We start from the raw sequence: 17,743 nt of genomic DNA, 5'->3' as shown, positions 1-17,743 counted from the left end.
GTTCAGTCGGGCTGCTGCGAGGGGTGTGTGACCAGAGCAGGTGCCGGGGCTCCTGAGGGGCCTCACACTTTAACGCTCTGTAGTTGGTGTTCTCTAACCTTTGAGTCTGTCTTTTTTGAGTGAAGTCTGGCAGGACAACGGAGCCTGCGCCAGGGGCTTGGCACGAGTGGTCCTGCTTCCCTAGGATGGTTCTCACTACCTACCCACCACCTCCTGGTCCTTCAGCCCCGCCTGGCATCCCCTCCGCACCCACCCACCCCCTTATCACTGTTGTCTTCCATCCCCCAGGGGCACCAGGTATAGAATTGGGGAGCACTGGGGCCAGGGCGTGCCCCAGGCACTTCAGGGGGACACAAGGCCACGGCCCTCCCCTCCTTGGGTGGCAGCACCCTGCGCACTCGCCGGGCCCCTCCAGGCTTCAGGTGCTGAGCAGGTCCCAGCAGGAGGGCTGCAGCCTCTTTAGAATTGCTGGTCTAGTGTGGGTGGAGGCAGAGGCCCAGCGGAAGGGAGGCTGACTTCCCTGCCCCCGGCTGGGGTCCTGCAGTATCATTCTGCACTGGGCCCCACAATATGCAGCCCATTCTGTGTTAGCAGGTGAACAGCATGAACCAGTTCGCTTTTTTAAAGGAGCTTCCTGACAGGTTATGTCAACTGTAGAAGAGAAAGGGTGAAAAAAGGAGGATGAGTAAGGAGGCAGAAATCCAGGTGGGAGATAATTGGGAATCAAATCAGAGTGGTGTCAGGGAAGATGGGAAGAAACGATCAAATGAAAACAGATTTTGAAGGCAGAAGGAAAAGTATTCTCTGGCAGATTAGATATGGGGTCTAAGAGACAGACATGGTCAAGGAGGACTCCGCTATTTTTGTCTTGAGACTCAGAAAGAACGGAGTTGTCATTAACTGAAGTGAGGAAAGAGGAACAGATCTGGGGGAGGAGCTGAAGGTCAGTGTCAGACTATTTAAACCTGAGATGCCTACTAGGCACCCATGTACAGGTGCTGAGAAAGCAGTGGGGTGCATTCTGAGCTTAGGGGGACAGATCCAGCCCGAAGAAATAGATACGGGAGTCACTAGCATATAGGTGGCATCTTAAAACATAAGATTTGATGAAATTAGAGGAAGATTTGAGGACTGAGCCTATATAAAGACAGAGGAAACAGGAAAGAATTAGCAAAGGACCCAGAATTAGCCAAGAATCAGGCTTTGAGATGGAAAAAACCAAGAGTGTGTGGTGTAGTGGAAGCTGAGCAAGGACCACACTTCAACCAAAGCGCAGGGAGCAATCACGGGGCAAGCAGCAAGAGGGCTGAGCCAGGCGGGGAGCAGCGGCGCCGCAGACGTGGTGCGGGCAGTTCCCGCGGAGCACTTGCTGGTTTGTTTGAGTGCGTTCAGGAGGACAGGAGGACGGGGACAGAAGGAAGCCAGGTCAGGCAGCTCCAAGAGAAGTTTGTTGTAAAGGGTTTCGGAGAAATGCAAGGGTAGCTAGAAAGAGAATTGGAATCAAAGGAAGTTTCTTTGTTCTGTTTTTGTTTTTTTTGGTTGGCTTTGGTTTTCTTTTGGGGGTGGAGAGGGGAGGTAATTAGGTGTATTTTAAAATTTATTTTAATGGAGGTACTGGGGCTTGAACCCAGGACCTCGGGCATGCTAAGCATGCGCTCTACCACTGAGCTCTCCCCTCCCCACTCCCCAGCTTTGTATTCTAACTCATGAAATAGAAGCATGTTTGTATGGGGCGGGGATAATCCAGCAGGGAGGGAGTTCATGATCATGGAAATTAGTGTTGAATTGTACTCTTGAGCAGTGAGATGGGGTGGAAGCTGGCGAACAAGTGGAGGGGTCCCCTTGTGGAGGCAGAGGCCCAGCTCGTGGGTGTAGAGGCTGGTTGGAGGGTGCTGAGCGCTTCGTGGGTTCCGTTCTGCTGTGGTGGCTTCGTTTTTCTCAGTGAAATGGGAAGCAGAGTCAGCAGCTTAGAGCAAGGGTAGCAAAGGAGGCAGGTGTTAAGTGTGTGAGGAGGGGATGAGAAATTATAATTTAAAAAGTGGGAAAGCGAATGGACCAGGAAGATGTGGTGTGATCTGTGATTGCAGAGCGGCCCCAGACTCTCCTTCAGGTTTGTGGTCACGCAGCTAAGGGAGCCGGTCAGCATGGCTGCCCTTTGTCCAGACACAGCCAGTCCCACAGGCTCAGGCCTGAAGCTGGCGCAGAGTGGGGTTTGGGCAGCGTTGGTGTTTGGTCAAGTAAGAGGGACAGCAGAGATGCAGACATGTTTGAGGGGTGCTGACGGTGCTTGATCATGGGGTTTAAGCTGTGCAAGGAGAAAGGTGAGGGCATGAAGGGGTTAAGAGGCATGAAAGCCAGGCAGAACTAAGTCCAAGGGAACTTAAGGTAGCGAGCTGACCGTTTGGGAGTCAGAGAGGGAGAGGCTCGAAATTGAGATTATGAAGCAATTGAGTGATGACGTGGTTTAGGTCATGACAATGGGAAAGAATCTCTTGAAGACAAGAGCATTGAAGGAAAGGAGCTCACAGTACTGACAGGCCAGGAATGTGAATTTAAAAACAACGGATTCTGATGCAGAGGGTCCAACAACTGTGTTCCCAGGAAATCGTATTTTAGAGAGAGTTGACTAGCTAGCAAAACGTAAAGTGTTAGAGTTAAATCAGAAAACATGAGGAGGTGGAAGAAATGTGAAAAAATATTAACAGAATGTTGTGTGTTGAGTGCGCAGGACTTGGTGTCAAACAGTTTACACACGTCGCTTTATTATTCCTGGAAGCAACGCTGGGGCTAGAGATTGCGGTCATCCCTGGTTTACAAATGATGAACATGAGGTCCAGGGGGTTAATAATACGCCCAGGAACACCTCTGTCTGAGCCCCAGCTCCGAGCTCTTAACCAGAGTGTCCATCTGCCTTGACAGGTGCAGCAATTACGAGAGAGGGGGTGGTATTAAAATCCGTACCCTGAGATGTGAGTAATAGGCTCACGGGGTTAGAGACTCTTAAGAACAATATTGTATACAAAGCGCAGTAAGAAGCATTGTCTCATCCAGTCCTCATATTAATCCTGTTTATTAAGCAATTTGCCCAGATCATGGGGCCAATAAGTAGCAGAGCCTGGATGTGAATGTCCATCCTCTGACCTCCTGCTCATGCTCCTCCCACTAACTCCCACCACCACTTTCCAGAGATGATTCAGACAGAAACTTAAAAAAATTAAAAATAAAAAATAAAAATTTTTGAATAAATGTATTAATAAAGAAAGTATTACAAGTTGTTTCTTTTTTAGAACCTAACAGGATAAGTCTCATACTTCTGGTTTCCATGGGAACATTCGTACAGAATGTAGCATTCTTTCTGTTGGGGAATATTCTATCAATGCAAGCATTCATTCAATGGGTATTTATTGAGCAAAGAGTCAATGCAGCCACTGTGACAGATGCAGAGGATACAGCTGAGTGAGAAACATCCCTGCCCTAAAGGAAACCCCAGGCAGCTCCAGCCCTGCGGAATCTCAGATATTCTGCAGCCTTTGATGTCTGGTGCAAGTTAAGGAATTGCCCTTGACCTAGAAAACACTCTGTCCCTTAGGACCCAGTTACCTAAGAAATTATTCCTCTCCCCAATGGTTTGGCACAAAGTAAGATCAGCTGCAGTGCCCTGGAGATGGAATCTTAGATTTGGACCTTGGGGAAAAAAAACCAGTGTGTTTTCCGATAAGAAAAAAAAAAAAAGATGGTTCTATTCCAAGAGGGTCCAGTTTTAAAGCCAGATTTAAAATACACCCTTTAACAACTAAAAATAGACTTACCATATGATCCAGCAATCCCACTCCTGGGCATACAGCCACAGGAAACTCTAATTTGAAAAGATATATGCACCCCAGTGTTCACAACAGCACTATTTACAATAGCTAAGACATAGAAGGAACCTAAATGTCTATCAACAGATGACTGGATAAAGAAGCTGTGGTATATTTATACAATGGAATACTACTCAGCCATAAAAGGAATAAAATTATGCCATTTGCAGCAACATGGATGGACCTGGAGATTGTCACACTAAATGAAGTAAACCAGAAAGAGAAAAAAAAGTACCATCTGATATTATTTATATGTGGAATCTAAAAACAAATGACACAAATGAACTTATTTACAAAACAGAAACAGACTCACAGACATAGAAATGGGTACCAGGGGGAAGGGAGTGGGGAGGGATAAACTGGGAGTTCGGGATATGCAGATACACATTACTATATATAAAACAGATAAACAACAAGGACCTACTGTAGAGCACAGGGAACTATATTCAATACCTTGTAGTGGCCTATAATGAAAAAGAATATAAAAAGGAATCTATATAAATATAACTGAATCACTATGCTGTATACCAGAAATTAACACAACATTGTAAGCTGACTATACTTCAATAAAAAATAAAATAAAATAAAAATTAAGTTAAATATACCCCCTGCTTGGCAGTCTAACTGGCTCCATGGTCCTGCACTGACCCTCATTCACCACTTACTTGGCCATGCTTTTGCTAGAAATACTGGGTTTGTACATGTCAGGTAATGTTTATGGGCTCTCTGGCCCCACACCCTCCTGCCAAACTGTCAGGCAAAGGCCACGGAAGGCAGCCCAGGACACCAGTCTGTAAGAATAAAGGACAAGGGTGGGCAAGTTCGGCTTTGTCGGGGTTGGTGCCAAAACAGCGGCTGAGCCGCAGCACAAGACACCTGAGGCGGCTGTTTCCACGTGCTGAGACAGGCGTGCACACCTACCTCACAAGGCTGCTAATTAAGAACGGCACACACAGTGGTTCGAACTGAGCGTGGGGTCTACAAGCGAGCGGGAAGGGTGTTAGGTTTTGCCTCCAGATTTAGAAGACCACACTGGTGCTCTTCGTGGCAGGGTAACTCGTGTTGCCTCACTTCCCTCTGGTCTTAAAACATGTGAGTCACGGTATAATTTAAGAATTACACTCTCTTAGATTTGCAAAAGTTAAGTGAGACAAATCAAAGACTAAGTTTTCTTATCAAAAAAAAAAAAAAAAAAGAGCGAGAGAGAGGATCCTATTACCTATCGGATTTTTCAGAATCTTTTCGATCAGGAAAATGTTTCATATTTTCTTTAATTTGGTGAACCACTCCGATCACAGATTTATTTTATTCGAGTCTCTTCTGGAGTTGCGGGATTACACAACTCTGCAACTCCTATAGCTTTAAGAGCAAGTAATTCTGTTTTAAAGCAGGGGAGGTGGCGCCAGCTCCCGGCTCAACCACTCCCCGCCTACGGGCCGGGCTCCACTACCGGCGGCGGCCGCCCCGCCCCGCCGCCCGCGGCGCCGCGAGCCGCAGCCGGTGTGCCGCGCTGCCCACCTGCCCGAGGGCCCGGCTGAAGGCCGCCTCCCGGCCTGCCCCGCCGCCGCTCCTCCTGACTTGGCCGTTTCCGGCCGCTGAGAGCGCATGGGGGTACCAGCCCCGCGGCCTGAGTCTGGGCGGCGGAGGGCGCGTGACCGCCTCCTCACCCCGGGAGCCTGGGGCGCCCCGGCCTATCCGAGAAGCCGGAGCCTTCGGGCTGCGCCCTCCTTCCCCCGAGGGCGCGGGCTCGGCGCTCCCGGAGGACCCGCCCGTCCTCCGCGGCCCGGAGTACGCTCTCCGCGCCTTCGCGGGCCCTGCACGCCCTCTGCCTCCCTAGCTCCCCAAGGCCGGGCACACCCACTGCCGCTGCCAGCATTCGGGGCCCTGGCATCCGAGTTAAACCCAAACTCCCAACCCTCATCGGCCCCAGCTGCACACCCAGCCCTTCTCCAGGTACCCGCAGCTCAGAACGGAATACAAAGAGGCCTGCGCCTCCCCAGTCCTCGCCGCTGCCACACCCGCCGGTGCCCACTCTCCTAAGACCTCCGCGCTGGCTGGACGCGGCGACCCCTCCCCTCCGCGCTCTCCTACTCCTCCCCCAGGGTCGGTCAAATCCACCCAGCGTTCTCCGAAATCCCGTGAGCTGGGGTCCTCAACCATCTCCCTCCATCCTCTTGGCCGCTCCTCCCGGCCCCGGGGACCGGCCGCTCCCCACCCCCACCCAGCCGCGCTTCCCGGCCCCGGCCCCTCCTCTGGGGCCCTCCTCCTCCCTCGCCCCTCCCGAGCCGGGGTGGGAGCGGCGGCAGCTGGAAGAGAAGGGATGAGGTCATCCTCTCCCTCGGAGTCAGCTGGTGGAGGAGAGGAAGCGGGAGGAGGGAGCGCGCGCGAGGGGAGGAGAGGAATGTGCAGGTCCGAGGAGCGCCGCGGCGGCCGCTGCTGCTCCTGCTGCTGGCGGCGGCGGCGGCTCGGGCGGCAGCCGCGAGGCCGGGACGGCGAGGAGCGCGGGCGGCGAGCCGGGGCGCGCGCGGGGCGCCGCGAGCAGCTTGGCTCCGCGCAGGCAGCCAGGCGGCGCTCCTGCCGGCTCCAGGCGCGCCGCTAGCCCGGCCCAGCGCCCAGCCCGGCGGGCGGCGGGCGGCGGCGGGCGGCGGGCGAGCCGGCGCAGGAGCAGGAGGAGGGGAGCCGCGCCGCCAGGGAGGGAAGCCGGGGCGAGGCGAGGAGGTGGCGGGAGGAGGAGACAGCGGGGAAAGGTGTCACATAAAGGAGGGCTCTCCGCCGCTTTGGAGGCATCATGGCCGCTAAGTCAGACGGGAGGCTGAAAATGAAGAAGAGCAGCGACGTGGCGTTCACCCCGCTGCAGAACTCGGACCACTCGGGCTCGGTGCAGGGATTGGCTCCGGGCTTGCCGTCGGGGTCGGGAGCCGAGGACGAGGAGGCAGCGGGGGGCGGCTGCTGCCCGGACGGCGGCGGCTGCTCGCGCTGCTGCTGCTGCTGCTGCGCCGGGAGCGGCGGCTCGGGCGGCGGCTCCGGCGGCATCGGCGGCCCGGGCGGCGGCGGGGCGGGTTCGGCGGCGCTGTGCCTGCGCCTGGGCAGGGAGCAGCGGCGCTACTCGCTGTGGGACTGCCTCTGGATCCTGGCCGCCGTGGCCGTGTACTTCGCGGACGTGGGCACGGACATCTGGCTCGCCGTGGACTACTACCTGCGCGGCCAGCGCTGGTGGTTCGGGCTCACGCTCTTCTTCGTGGTGCTCGGCTCGCTCTCGGTGCAGGTGTTCAGCTTCCGCTGGTTTGTGCACGATTTCAGCACCGAGGACAGCGCCGCGGCCGCCGCCGCCTCCAGCTGCCCGCAGTCTGGAGCGGACTGCAAGCCGGTGGTCGGCAGCGGGTCTGCAGCAGCGGAAGGCGAGGCTCGTCCTTCCACGCCGCAAAGACAAGCGTCCAGCGCCAGCAAGAGCAACATCCCCGCCACCAACAGCGGCATCAACAGCAGCGGGGCCACCCGGGCCAGCGGCAAGCACAGGTCTGCGTCCTGCTCCTTCTGCATCTGGCTCCTGCAGTCACTCATCCACATCTTGCAGCTCGGGCAGATCTGGAGGTACCGTATCAGGGGTGGGGGAAGAGGGAGATTTGCTGCTGCTCCTACATCCCCACTGCTTTGCTCTTGCACGAAAATCGTACAGGGTTGCTGTGGGAGTAACCCTCGTCTCACTCTTTTTGTTTTGTTTTGTTTTAACTGGGGCTTTGCATTTTTAAATGTGTGATCACAGCCTAGGGTGGGAGAGGAGTGGGGAGCAAGGGAAAGGCAGCAGAGTGGCTTTGAGCACCTCATCCCTCTGTCTCCCCACTGTTTCCCTGGCTTCTCTCTTTATATGCTACAACCCCCACCCCTACACACACATATTTTTAGTGATGGTTTTAGTGAGTAGGAGAGGATTCCTATCACGTTTTCTAAAAATCTTTTTTTGTTGTTGTTATGTTGAATTTGAGGTGTATGTTGCAATTTGGATGGCTTCTTTTGTTCCCTGTGAAAAACTGCCAATTTTAGTTAGGTGGGAATTGTTGTTGCTCAAAAGTGCCCACATTTTAATTATCCTGGCTAGAGAAGTACTGTGCTTCAAGTAAAGAGCTTAGTAGGGACACACCTGTCTTTTTGGTAGATTTCTGTATTTATATTTATCTCCAGGTGTAAGCACACTTGAGGGGGCCCAGACTTATTCTAATGGTGCACTTTCTGATTAGCTTGCAGTATCTCCGTATCTGAGCTCTCATATAACTAAGAACCCTTGGGGAAAGGTGGTGCGTCTTCTAAACTTTGATCACACTTGGCATCTTCATTGACTGGCTTTGCTGCTTGTCGTCTGATTCACCAAGTCCTTTTACACAGTTGTTACTTCCACTTACAAACTGGACCACAGGGCTAAATTCTTTGGGCAGAGGGAACCATCATTTGAACAGTCACTGCCCGGGTTTAGGAATATAATAGAGCAGTATGCTCAGAACCATGCTTCTCCAAGTTTTATATGTTTTTGAAAGCTTTTTGAAGTGATATTTTACATCTACAAAAATTATTTGTATTGAAGCATTTCAATGCTAACATCCCAGAGTTTTGTTTTTTGCTTTTTGTTTTTTTTTTTTTTTTTTTGGTTTAAAATGACTTAGTACATGTAAGTAACGTGAGGAAAGTTCCTCACAAGTGCACTGATGTGGGGCTACGTTCTGCTAAGCCAGTGTCCTTTTCAATTTCATTTGTAGTTATTTTTGTGATTTAAAAAAAAAGCATTAGAAGTCATTATCTATGCTGAGTTATCCCACATGGAGACAACTCAGAGAGTTTGAGGAACAGAACTAAAAACTTCTTTTTGTTTCTGGTGAACTGTAGTGTTTTCATTAAGACCAAGTGTGATGATTTTTCAGCCTTTCCTGGGACCATTGCTTTGTAAAGCAGGCTAGACATAACCATAGACACAGACACGTAGCATTGCCGAAGTTTCAAACTGTGAAACTTTTTTTTTTTTAAAACAAATTCTTTCTGGAAAAGTGCTATATGTTATGCAATCAGACAGACTGATGTTGGGAACCTCCCTAGTTTGGACTCAAAGGACTTTTTGAAACGTGTTAAATATGACAGCTCTATTTCCCATGATTGACTATTGCAAAGACTTACTGTTTGATGTGCTTCCTCAAGTTTGGTGAAAAACTCAAATGTTTTATTTAATTACTGAAACTGTTTAGTGGCTGGGATTCATAGGATAAGCAGGCTTAATCTGATAATGTAGCAAATGAAGCTTAACGCTCCATTTGTTAACTTCTGCAAACTTTACCAGGATTTGGAAATCGCTCACTTTCACCTTTAGAATTTCTAGATTTATGTAAATAATGCAAACACTTCTCAGCTCTGTTGACTGAAGAACTATCTAAGTTTCTTGCAGATTGATACTTTATGAAAAATTGGGTGTCAAATTCTGTGAACTGAAGAGTCGTTTTAATTATAATTGTGTTTCCTAGACCTTCTAAACTAAATACTTTCCCAATTGAAAAATGACGTTTAATATCTCAGGACATAAAATGCAGAGAGTGAGAAATAATTAGGAAAAGAAAACGGGCCTAAACACATCTCAGTGAGACCACAGCCACTGGGTCAACTGGACACACAGCAAAGCTGTCAAGGGGGAAGGGGGAGATTGAATGAAGAAGGAAGACCACAGGCAGTCAGACAACTGCATTAACCAACCCAACACTTGGAGGAACTTGTGGTCACACATGGCTCCTTTTTGTTAAGCATTTCTACAGTGTTTCCCTTAGAGGCTTTGAAGTTTGTTCTGCTAACACGTGGTCATCTGGGAGGAAGTATTGTTGGAAATGTTTTTAGATATTTGTCTATATGTTCAGAACAACGTATTTAATATGCATGTCTGAATTATCTAATCCTACTGTTCCTGGGTTCTGGTTAAGATATTTGGAGGATGGTGGTAACTTGGTGGAAGCATGATCTAAGACTCAGCCTCATTTTCTCCTTATAATGATTAAAAGCAAAACAAAACAAAACACTTTAGCCTAATGTAGGAAACTGAAACGGGATCGGAGGGTTCATGAATTTTGCACTTACATGCATTCTGAATTGTTTCGACTTCCCTAAGTGTACAATGTTTGAATGGAGCTTGGGGCTTAGATGTATCTTTGACAGTAAGCTGGTGAGATGCAGTTCATCTCAGATTATTATAGTAGACCATCGTCTTTGGCCACTATGGTTCCTTAAATTAGGAGCATCTCTGCTTCTTCTAGCTTTTCTTTTCAAGGCATTGTACACAAATGGTGCAGAAACACCAGGGTGTGAGTGGTTCAAGGCTCAGGGGCCATTATTCATGTTTTAACGTGCTACTTACTAAGATCAATAACATAGATTTTAGCTAGGCTGGTTGGTAACTGTTCATTGTATTTCCATGGAAGTCTAGTTATTTTAGGTAAGGGCCACATTCTAAAAGCTCTCTGTAGAGAAAATCCTTTGAAATAACATCAAAGTGTTTACTTGTTCAGGAACAGCTATTTGAAAAAATTTGGACACAATTTGCATGTGTTCGTACATGTATTACAAGTGCAACCGCTATAAGGAATGATGCATATTCATTTCAATTAAAGTTTACTAATGGGAAGTTAATGGCAGCTTTTAAAGTTGCAGGAGTTGATACTGGGAAAGAGCCATTTGAAATAATGAATTTTTGCTACCATGTGAAAAGAGCAATTACAACTTTAAAGGAACCGCGCCTGTGAGTGAATGAAAAAGTACTCTTCTTTCTTGCTCACGCAGTGTGATCCCGGAAGTTCCTAGGAATGCAGTTCAGCCAGCGGGAATCATAAATGCCCAGTCAGAACAGTGTTTGGTCTTCATCCCCATGACCAGTTATACCTCGGTCTTCTTCCCTCAGAATTTATGACTTACTCTTAAAATTCCACCTGAACTTCTCCTACCCGCGTATGTGTATAGGTTTGTACATATTTAGTTGTCTCCTAGAAAACAGGCCCGTCGCAAAGTCAATGGATGGTAGAATGGAGCGTATTTTTACCGTTTTGGTATTTGTCTCTGAACATTTTATCGTGAGAGTCGCCTGATGAAAGAACAGCTTTTCCTGCGTTTCCCATGCTTAATCCTCCACAAGGTGTTAGCGTGTGTTCCACATTCACGTGCGCTGAGGGAATGACGTGCTGAAGACACTTAAACAGATCTCTCCACAGCAGCGCTTCTCACATCCTTTACTTAGTCAGCTCTCGTGCAGTTGTCAATCACTTTTTAAAGGCACGCCTACTAAATACTGTCATAATTGTGTGGCACACAAAGTACTTTGAGAAACATTGTCCTATGCCCTTCCTAAACATGGCCAGCAAGAATTATAATAACAAGAATTTAATATGGCTCTTAAAAAAATCTACAAATATTTTTATACTCCTTATCTTTTCTAATCATTAGTACTTTTACGTATGATAAAACTGGTTCAGAGAGATTAAGAAACTGGCACAGGATTACCCAACTGTGACGTGCTGTAGCTCGGAGTCCAAACCAGGCCTGTCTTATCCTAAAGTCTGTGCCCTTTCTGGCTCAGTTAGCTAACTCCAACTGCCAACTTCGATAATAAATACACCATGTATGAAAATGACAATTTACCTTGACTAAGGTTGGCAAAGTCTGAGAGGGAGCTGAGTTTGGATAAGGTAGGCTGTTTCTTCAATAACATGCCAGTGGCTGAACGGCAGACCAGAGGCTGGAGCTCAGACCATCTCCGACCAGCGTCCTTCTTTGTTTCACCACTTGGACATGCTGAGATTGCCGCCTGAAATCCCAGCTGAATAAGGTGATCTTGCAGTGGCCTTAACGATTAAATGGTGTAATGTACGCAAGCAAGCAGAAAGTGCTTTGCAAACAATCAACAGCTCTAGAGATAAAGAATGGATAGGAAAATAGCATATAGGTCACACCTTCAGCTACTGGAAAAGTTCCTTATTGATTCTGAGTTAGTTCTGGATTCTGCTGTAGGTCAGGAAAGATGGGTGCCCTTCCCTGCGTTTATTGAATGGCCATTCCCCACATGTCTGAGCTCCTTCGACTGCACATTAGCTTATCTGTTCATCTGTGTTGAGCACCTGCTCTGTGCAAGGCACTGTGCTAGTTACTAATCATCCCCAGGATGAGTGAAAAAACACATCTTCTTTCAAGGAACCTAATGTCTCTGACAAGGAAGACAGAATAGTAAACAGAAAATTTCAGTACAGGGAATGAAACAAGAAACTCAAACCACCTTCATGGTTGAGGTAAGGCTCTGGAAGCAGAAGATGTGTGAGCAAAGGTTTGAATGCGGGGAAGATCTCTTATCTGAATCAAGCTGGGTGTTGGCTGAGGAGCCTTGGGTGTGACTGTGTGTAAGGGCAGAGATGCAAGCAAGAGCTAGGCAGGACAGAGAGTGAGTGAGAGTCACTAGAGATGAAGATAGACTAGTTGGGCTGGACGGTGAAAGGAGCTGAGGTTTTATTCTGAAGGCGCCGAGAAACCACGGGAGGGTCATTAGGAGGAGGACTGGTCACAAAAGGGCAAAACATTGTTTTATTTCGAAGAGAGGCAAGAAGTTGAATGTTTCAGAAGACTTGTCATCAATTCCTCTCTAACTTGATCATGTCCTTTCTTTCATAAAAGTTTATTGATTTTAAAGGGATTGAGTTTGGATATAATTAGGGCATATAAATAAGCCCAACGTGGTGAGAGCTGATTTTTCAGAAAAACAGATTGGTTGAAATTAATTATATTCATACTAAAGTAGATTCTTGGCAAAAGTTTATTTTGTGTTACTTTTTGAAGAGGTTTTCCTTAGGACATGGTGGGCTTCACCACGCTGAGATTTAGGTTTCCTGGGTCTCAGAAGCGTGTCCCTTGTATCTGTGTCGCACTTCACTTTTCAGAGGGTTTCCGTGTCTTCTTTCTTACGTGATCTTCAGAATCATCTTTGAGGTGACGCTTTCATTTTGCCCACGTGGAAACTGAGACGGTGGATTGTAAGTGTTTTCCCCTCCAGGTCACATAGTTCTGCACAGACTCTAGGCTAGAATTCATTATTGATGTGGGAGGTGGGGGAAAGGAACATGAAAAATGGTTGATACACGTGAGGATGGTTAGATAGGAAAGAAGCCTGAAAACCTGAGAGCTCTCTGGTCACCACTGAAGGATTATAATGTGGAAAAGACTTTTGTGTCAACCCTCTGGGACGAAATGGATGGGACCTACAGGAAGAGATTTTGAATTAATGTATGTAAGGGAAAACAATTTAAGTAGTCAAAAGGATCCCAAGATCTACTAAGATTCCTTAGAAGCAACGAGTCCTGCATCGCTGGATTGTCTGTAAGTACAGTGTGGAAACCACAGGCGGAGCTGTGGTGGAAGCAACTTTAGCTCCTACACAGAGGGTTGGACTAGATCATCTTCCAGCTCTGAGGTTTTATGACAGTTTCTCGTTCTATGCTGCTCTAAACGTAGTGGACTAAGCTTTGCCTTTTTGCGCATGAGAGAAGTACCAGTCTGCTCGAAATACTGCAGTTGTGTCACTCTGAAATCTATTCATTGGTTCATGGACCCAGTATCTTCCCTGGAGCATCACAGATCCATGCCACATCCTAGAGTGTGTTAGCTAACAGATGACAAATCCACACGCAATCAGACAGCCCTCTGTGCGTTTACTTGGGTTTCTGTACGAGTTGGAATAATTTACGCTTAAGTCTGTGTGGTAGATACACCTGTTTCAGGGTCTTTGTCGTAAGTACAAAAGTTGTAATTTTTCCGTTCACTTGAACTCTACACCGTTTGCTTCACAAAGATAAAAAAAAGTTAGGCTTATTACACCCCAAGAAATTGCAGGCAACTTTCACAGAGCAGTTGAAAGTAGAATCTATACGGATGGATTCTACCATTTTTGAATAATGTCCACAATCCCTGGGTCAGGAGCTTTGAAGGTCTTTGCTCAGTCACTTACAAAAAAAAAAAAAATTCCTTAATGTTTGAATATCCAAGTACATGACTTGCTATTAATATGTCCTATATTTTGCAGTTTCAATGAAATAGGCTACCCATGAATTTAAGTAACACCAGTCACTGAGTAAGAGATACAGTGATTCCCCTATACACGAAGTCGCTGGCTAATCTGATCAGCACATTTTCTTGGCTTGTTTTAGAGTCTGAATGGCACACATTCTAGGCGTGTGGAAGGAAAACTAGGAATTAGAATTGGATTTGCTATTCTCATGCATTATCAAATATAAGGTTCAAGGTGGTGCTAGTCATGAGAAAGTGTTTATTAGTTATAATCTTATAAAATACTTGTAGTATGTTGATATATTTCATGGAGACAGCATTCAGTAATTCTCAACAGGAAATATTCTCCTGAACAGCCTGTGTCGTTCTGACCACCACACCAGCTATATGATGGTGTCCCCAGGTAACTGTTGGCATGACTGGTTGGGAAGGAGGCCCATGGACAAATCTCATGAAGTCACTCTGTGTTTGGAACTCAGGTGTATAGGAACGCATATTCAGTGAATATTTACTCAACTGTGAAGGAAGCCCAGGTTATTCTTTCTTCTCTGTAAGGGTGTAGCTGCACTTGCTTGATTACTTCTTGAGTTTCCAACGGTGCAGTGAGTCAGAAATGGTGCAGTGTTATCTAGAGAGGATACAAGTGACCCAGCTCTTTTTAGATTGTTAGTGCTAGGGATGTGGGGCTAAATTTCACAAAAAAAAACCTAGTTCTCTTCTGAGAAAGATGCAGCCAAAAGCCCAGCTTCACTTTCCTGTTCCTGCTGATAGAAAAGTCAGATGGGGGAGGCTTTGGGGTAGATATTTTCCACTTAATTCTTACCTGCGTTTGACCTTCTGAGAATATCCTTATAAACAGAATGATTTTTGGTGTTTCGGGTGCTCCCATTTGTCTGCTTATGGAAAACCTTCGCTTCCATTGTTACTACCACCACCCACCGCCACCAGTCATGGCCATAATTCTTGTCACCATAAAACACTGCTTCCAAGTCTAGCATCTGTACAGAACTAATACATACTGCAAGGGAAAATGAAGATGGGTTAATCTGGCCATGAGTCAGCCCAGAAGTCCCCCAGAGGCAGGAAGGGGTCTGTGGGACTGTTAGCGGTTCTCTGGCCCTGGGATGAAGGGAGAGCGTCATAGCTAGAATATCAGTGGTGGGTCCTGTTTAGAGGGGCAGCTGCCCTGGGGGGCACTGGACCCAAAGGGGAGACATTAGAGGTGCTTCAGCGCTCAGTAGCCCAGACCCAGGCAGGCACTGAGCTGTCGCGGGTCACCTGTGGCAGCACGAGCAGCCGATGTGACAGCCCCGGGACCCCACGAGCTGATCTTCTTTTGGTTTCCTCCTTCTGGGTCTTACTTTTCTATCCGTGTGATGTGATTGGTCAAAAGTAACGTCCAAGGTTCTTTCCAGGTTGAAAATTCTGATCCTGCTCTTCCCATGAACACTTGCTTGCTTGCCCAGCCCCCAGAGCGCGTGCGCCGGGAAGACCGCACCTCTTCCTCCGAAGCCGCGCCTGCCGGCGTGTGAGTCCGTCAACGGGGATCTCCAGGGGGGTTTTCCAGAGCTGACAATATCAGTGTCTAAAACACGGGACCTCGTACCATTTACGCGTAGAGAGAGAAAATCTTAAGCTCATTTGTATAATGCAACTTATTTTGTGTCAGTTCTGAATTTTAGTTATAATCATATCAGAGCATTTTCATTAAAACCCATATCTTAGTGTTTGAAGCCGATGTTCGAAGTGTTGCACGTCGCTCGTTCTGAGAGGTGTGCCGCACAGGCTCGGGGAGCCGGGCTGCCTTCTCCACGCCACACGGCGAGGTGTGCACAGCTGGAGCGCTGTGATTAGCAAATAGGAACAATGCTTCACAGGCTTAAAAGGAACGATCCATCATGTCAACGAGAAGGCTGTTGTCAGAGCTAGATTTGCTTTTAAATTAAAAGCTTGTCCTGGGTTACACTGTCACTGGTTTAATATGCTAGAAATTGAATTAAACTCCATACAAAGTTACTGTATCCAGGCCTGCACCTGCTCAAGGGCAGGGCTGTGTCACCCTGTGCTGGAAGAAGAGATCCACGCCGTGCCCTTTCCTGGTTGGGGGCTGCCTGGATCTCTAGGATATTGGATTTGTCACGACGCTGAACAATTTTCAACCCCATGACAAGATTTCAGATTTTTACATTAAAAAAAAAATGTAAGCATCTATTTAAAAATTATCTGAAGTATGTCAAACTATTTTCTCTTCATTATGACTCAGAAGGAGGCTGTTTGAATCAGTTCTACTTCTTTTGCTTGATTTATGCACATGCCCTGTTTTCCTGTCAGGAGACTCCTTCTGCACAAACAGAGCAGTGGGCAGCGTGTGGGGTGGGCGAGGATCAGGCAGTCACAACCAGGCATACACAGAACAAGTAGGCTCTGCAGTGAACATGAGTCTAAAAAGACTTGAGCTGACTTTGATTTGACTTCCCATCAAGTCCACAATTTAGAAGGACAAAGTCATCTTCTGGAACCACCAACCTAGGTGTCATCATGCAAATAGCAGTTTGACTTCCTCTTTCTGCAGCTGAGATAAAAACTAGGAATAAAGGTATCGGACTGGGGCTAGCTTCTTCACTTCCCAGGTCTTTTTTTCAGTAGCAGGGAGTCAATACTCAGAACAAAGGCAGCCCTTGTGGCTGTAACAGTAACAAACGGTTCCCCGTCACTTCGGTCATTAGATCATGGCATAATCACCGCCTCGGTGTAACGGTGACAATGAAGACACCATGCTTCAGGAAAGCAGGGGAAAGGATTTGTAAAGGCTTCTTTTGTCTTGACAGACTTTCAGCTCATTAATTTGCTGTTTTACAAAACTAAAATTAATAGCAATCATTTTTTTAAAATGTAGGTCAATTCTAGAAGACTATCCAAAGTGATTTATCGTATTTGCGTCTGTTATTATAGCAGAAATAAGGAAGCATATCCCACAGGGCTTCGTATTTCCAGGGGATGCACTACGGGTAAGAACGGCAGTCACGGATCTCCTTTGGGATTTTTCCTGATTTGGTTCGTGATGTTTGGGTTTGAAAAGTTGAGTCCTAGATGGGAACAGGTTAATGTAACACCATCCCAATGAAGGCATAAATGTTAGTTGTGTTCCTGCTTCTGAAAAGTAATCCAGTTTTACAATTACTTAAGGACATGCTAGTATCTACCTACTTTAAAATAAAGTTGGAATCAAATGAGTAAGGGTGAGAAACCCTGAAGTTTTTACCAAGGAACGTATGTCCAAATACCCTGGAAACTATCATGACATCCCATTCTCTGATCTGCTGGTAGGAGAGGAGGGTGCTGGAGATAAATCATGCATTTATTACCTGGAGGAAGAAAAAATTAGCCGTGAGAGAAGTGCATGAAGATAGAGAGATTTAGTCCATAATTAGAGGAAGAATTTTTAATCCTTGGTAGTGGGAAAATTGTAGTGACCCCTGTTGTAAATAGCACATCGCAGCAAAGCTTGAAGCCAGGCTTCATCAGCCAGACCAAACTCCCATCAGACAAGTCTGTTCTGGGGGCAAGACGGCAAAAGCTCAGGTCGTCACTGTGGTCAGGTTGAAGGGATCACGTTGAGGCTGAGGGCACCAGTGGGGTCCGCAGTCTGAGGGTGTTTGACCTGAGCCCTGTGTTACCACACAGGTCAGAAGTAGGAAAGAAGTCAGCTGGTGGTGGGGGGGTCAAGGCCAGGGCACGTCCTCACAAAGGGGGATGGATTCGGAACCCGAGAATCTGAGCGAGGGACAGAAACAAACCTGACAGTGGTGAAAAGGTGAGTC

General features: G+C 47.4%; 1 protein-coding gene across 1 annotated transcript in view; it reads left to right on the top strand.

Annotated features, from left to right (window-relative positions):
• The first annotated feature begins 6,156 nt into the window (after positions 1-6,156).
• The window catches only part of XKR4 (XK related 4), a 285,138-nt gene continuing 273,551 nt past the window's right edge, over positions 6,157-17,743 (top strand). Inside the window, exon 1 of the mRNA XM_006191064.3 lies at positions 6,157-7,451. Coding sequence (XP_006191126.2) covers positions 6,649-7,451 — 803 coding nt within the window. The 5' untranslated portion in view covers positions 6,157-6,648. The remainder of the gene's footprint in view (positions 7,452-17,743) is intronic.

This window comes from Camelus ferus, chromosome 29, assembly GCF_009834535.1.
Source record: "Camelus ferus isolate YT-003-E chromosome 29, BCGSAC_Cfer_1.0, whole genome shotgun sequence".
Taxonomy (NCBI): domain Eukaryota; kingdom Metazoa; phylum Chordata; class Mammalia; order Artiodactyla; family Camelidae; genus Camelus; species Camelus ferus.
Note: the sequence above shows the minus strand (reverse complement) of the source record. Positions and strands in the feature narration are given on the sequence as shown.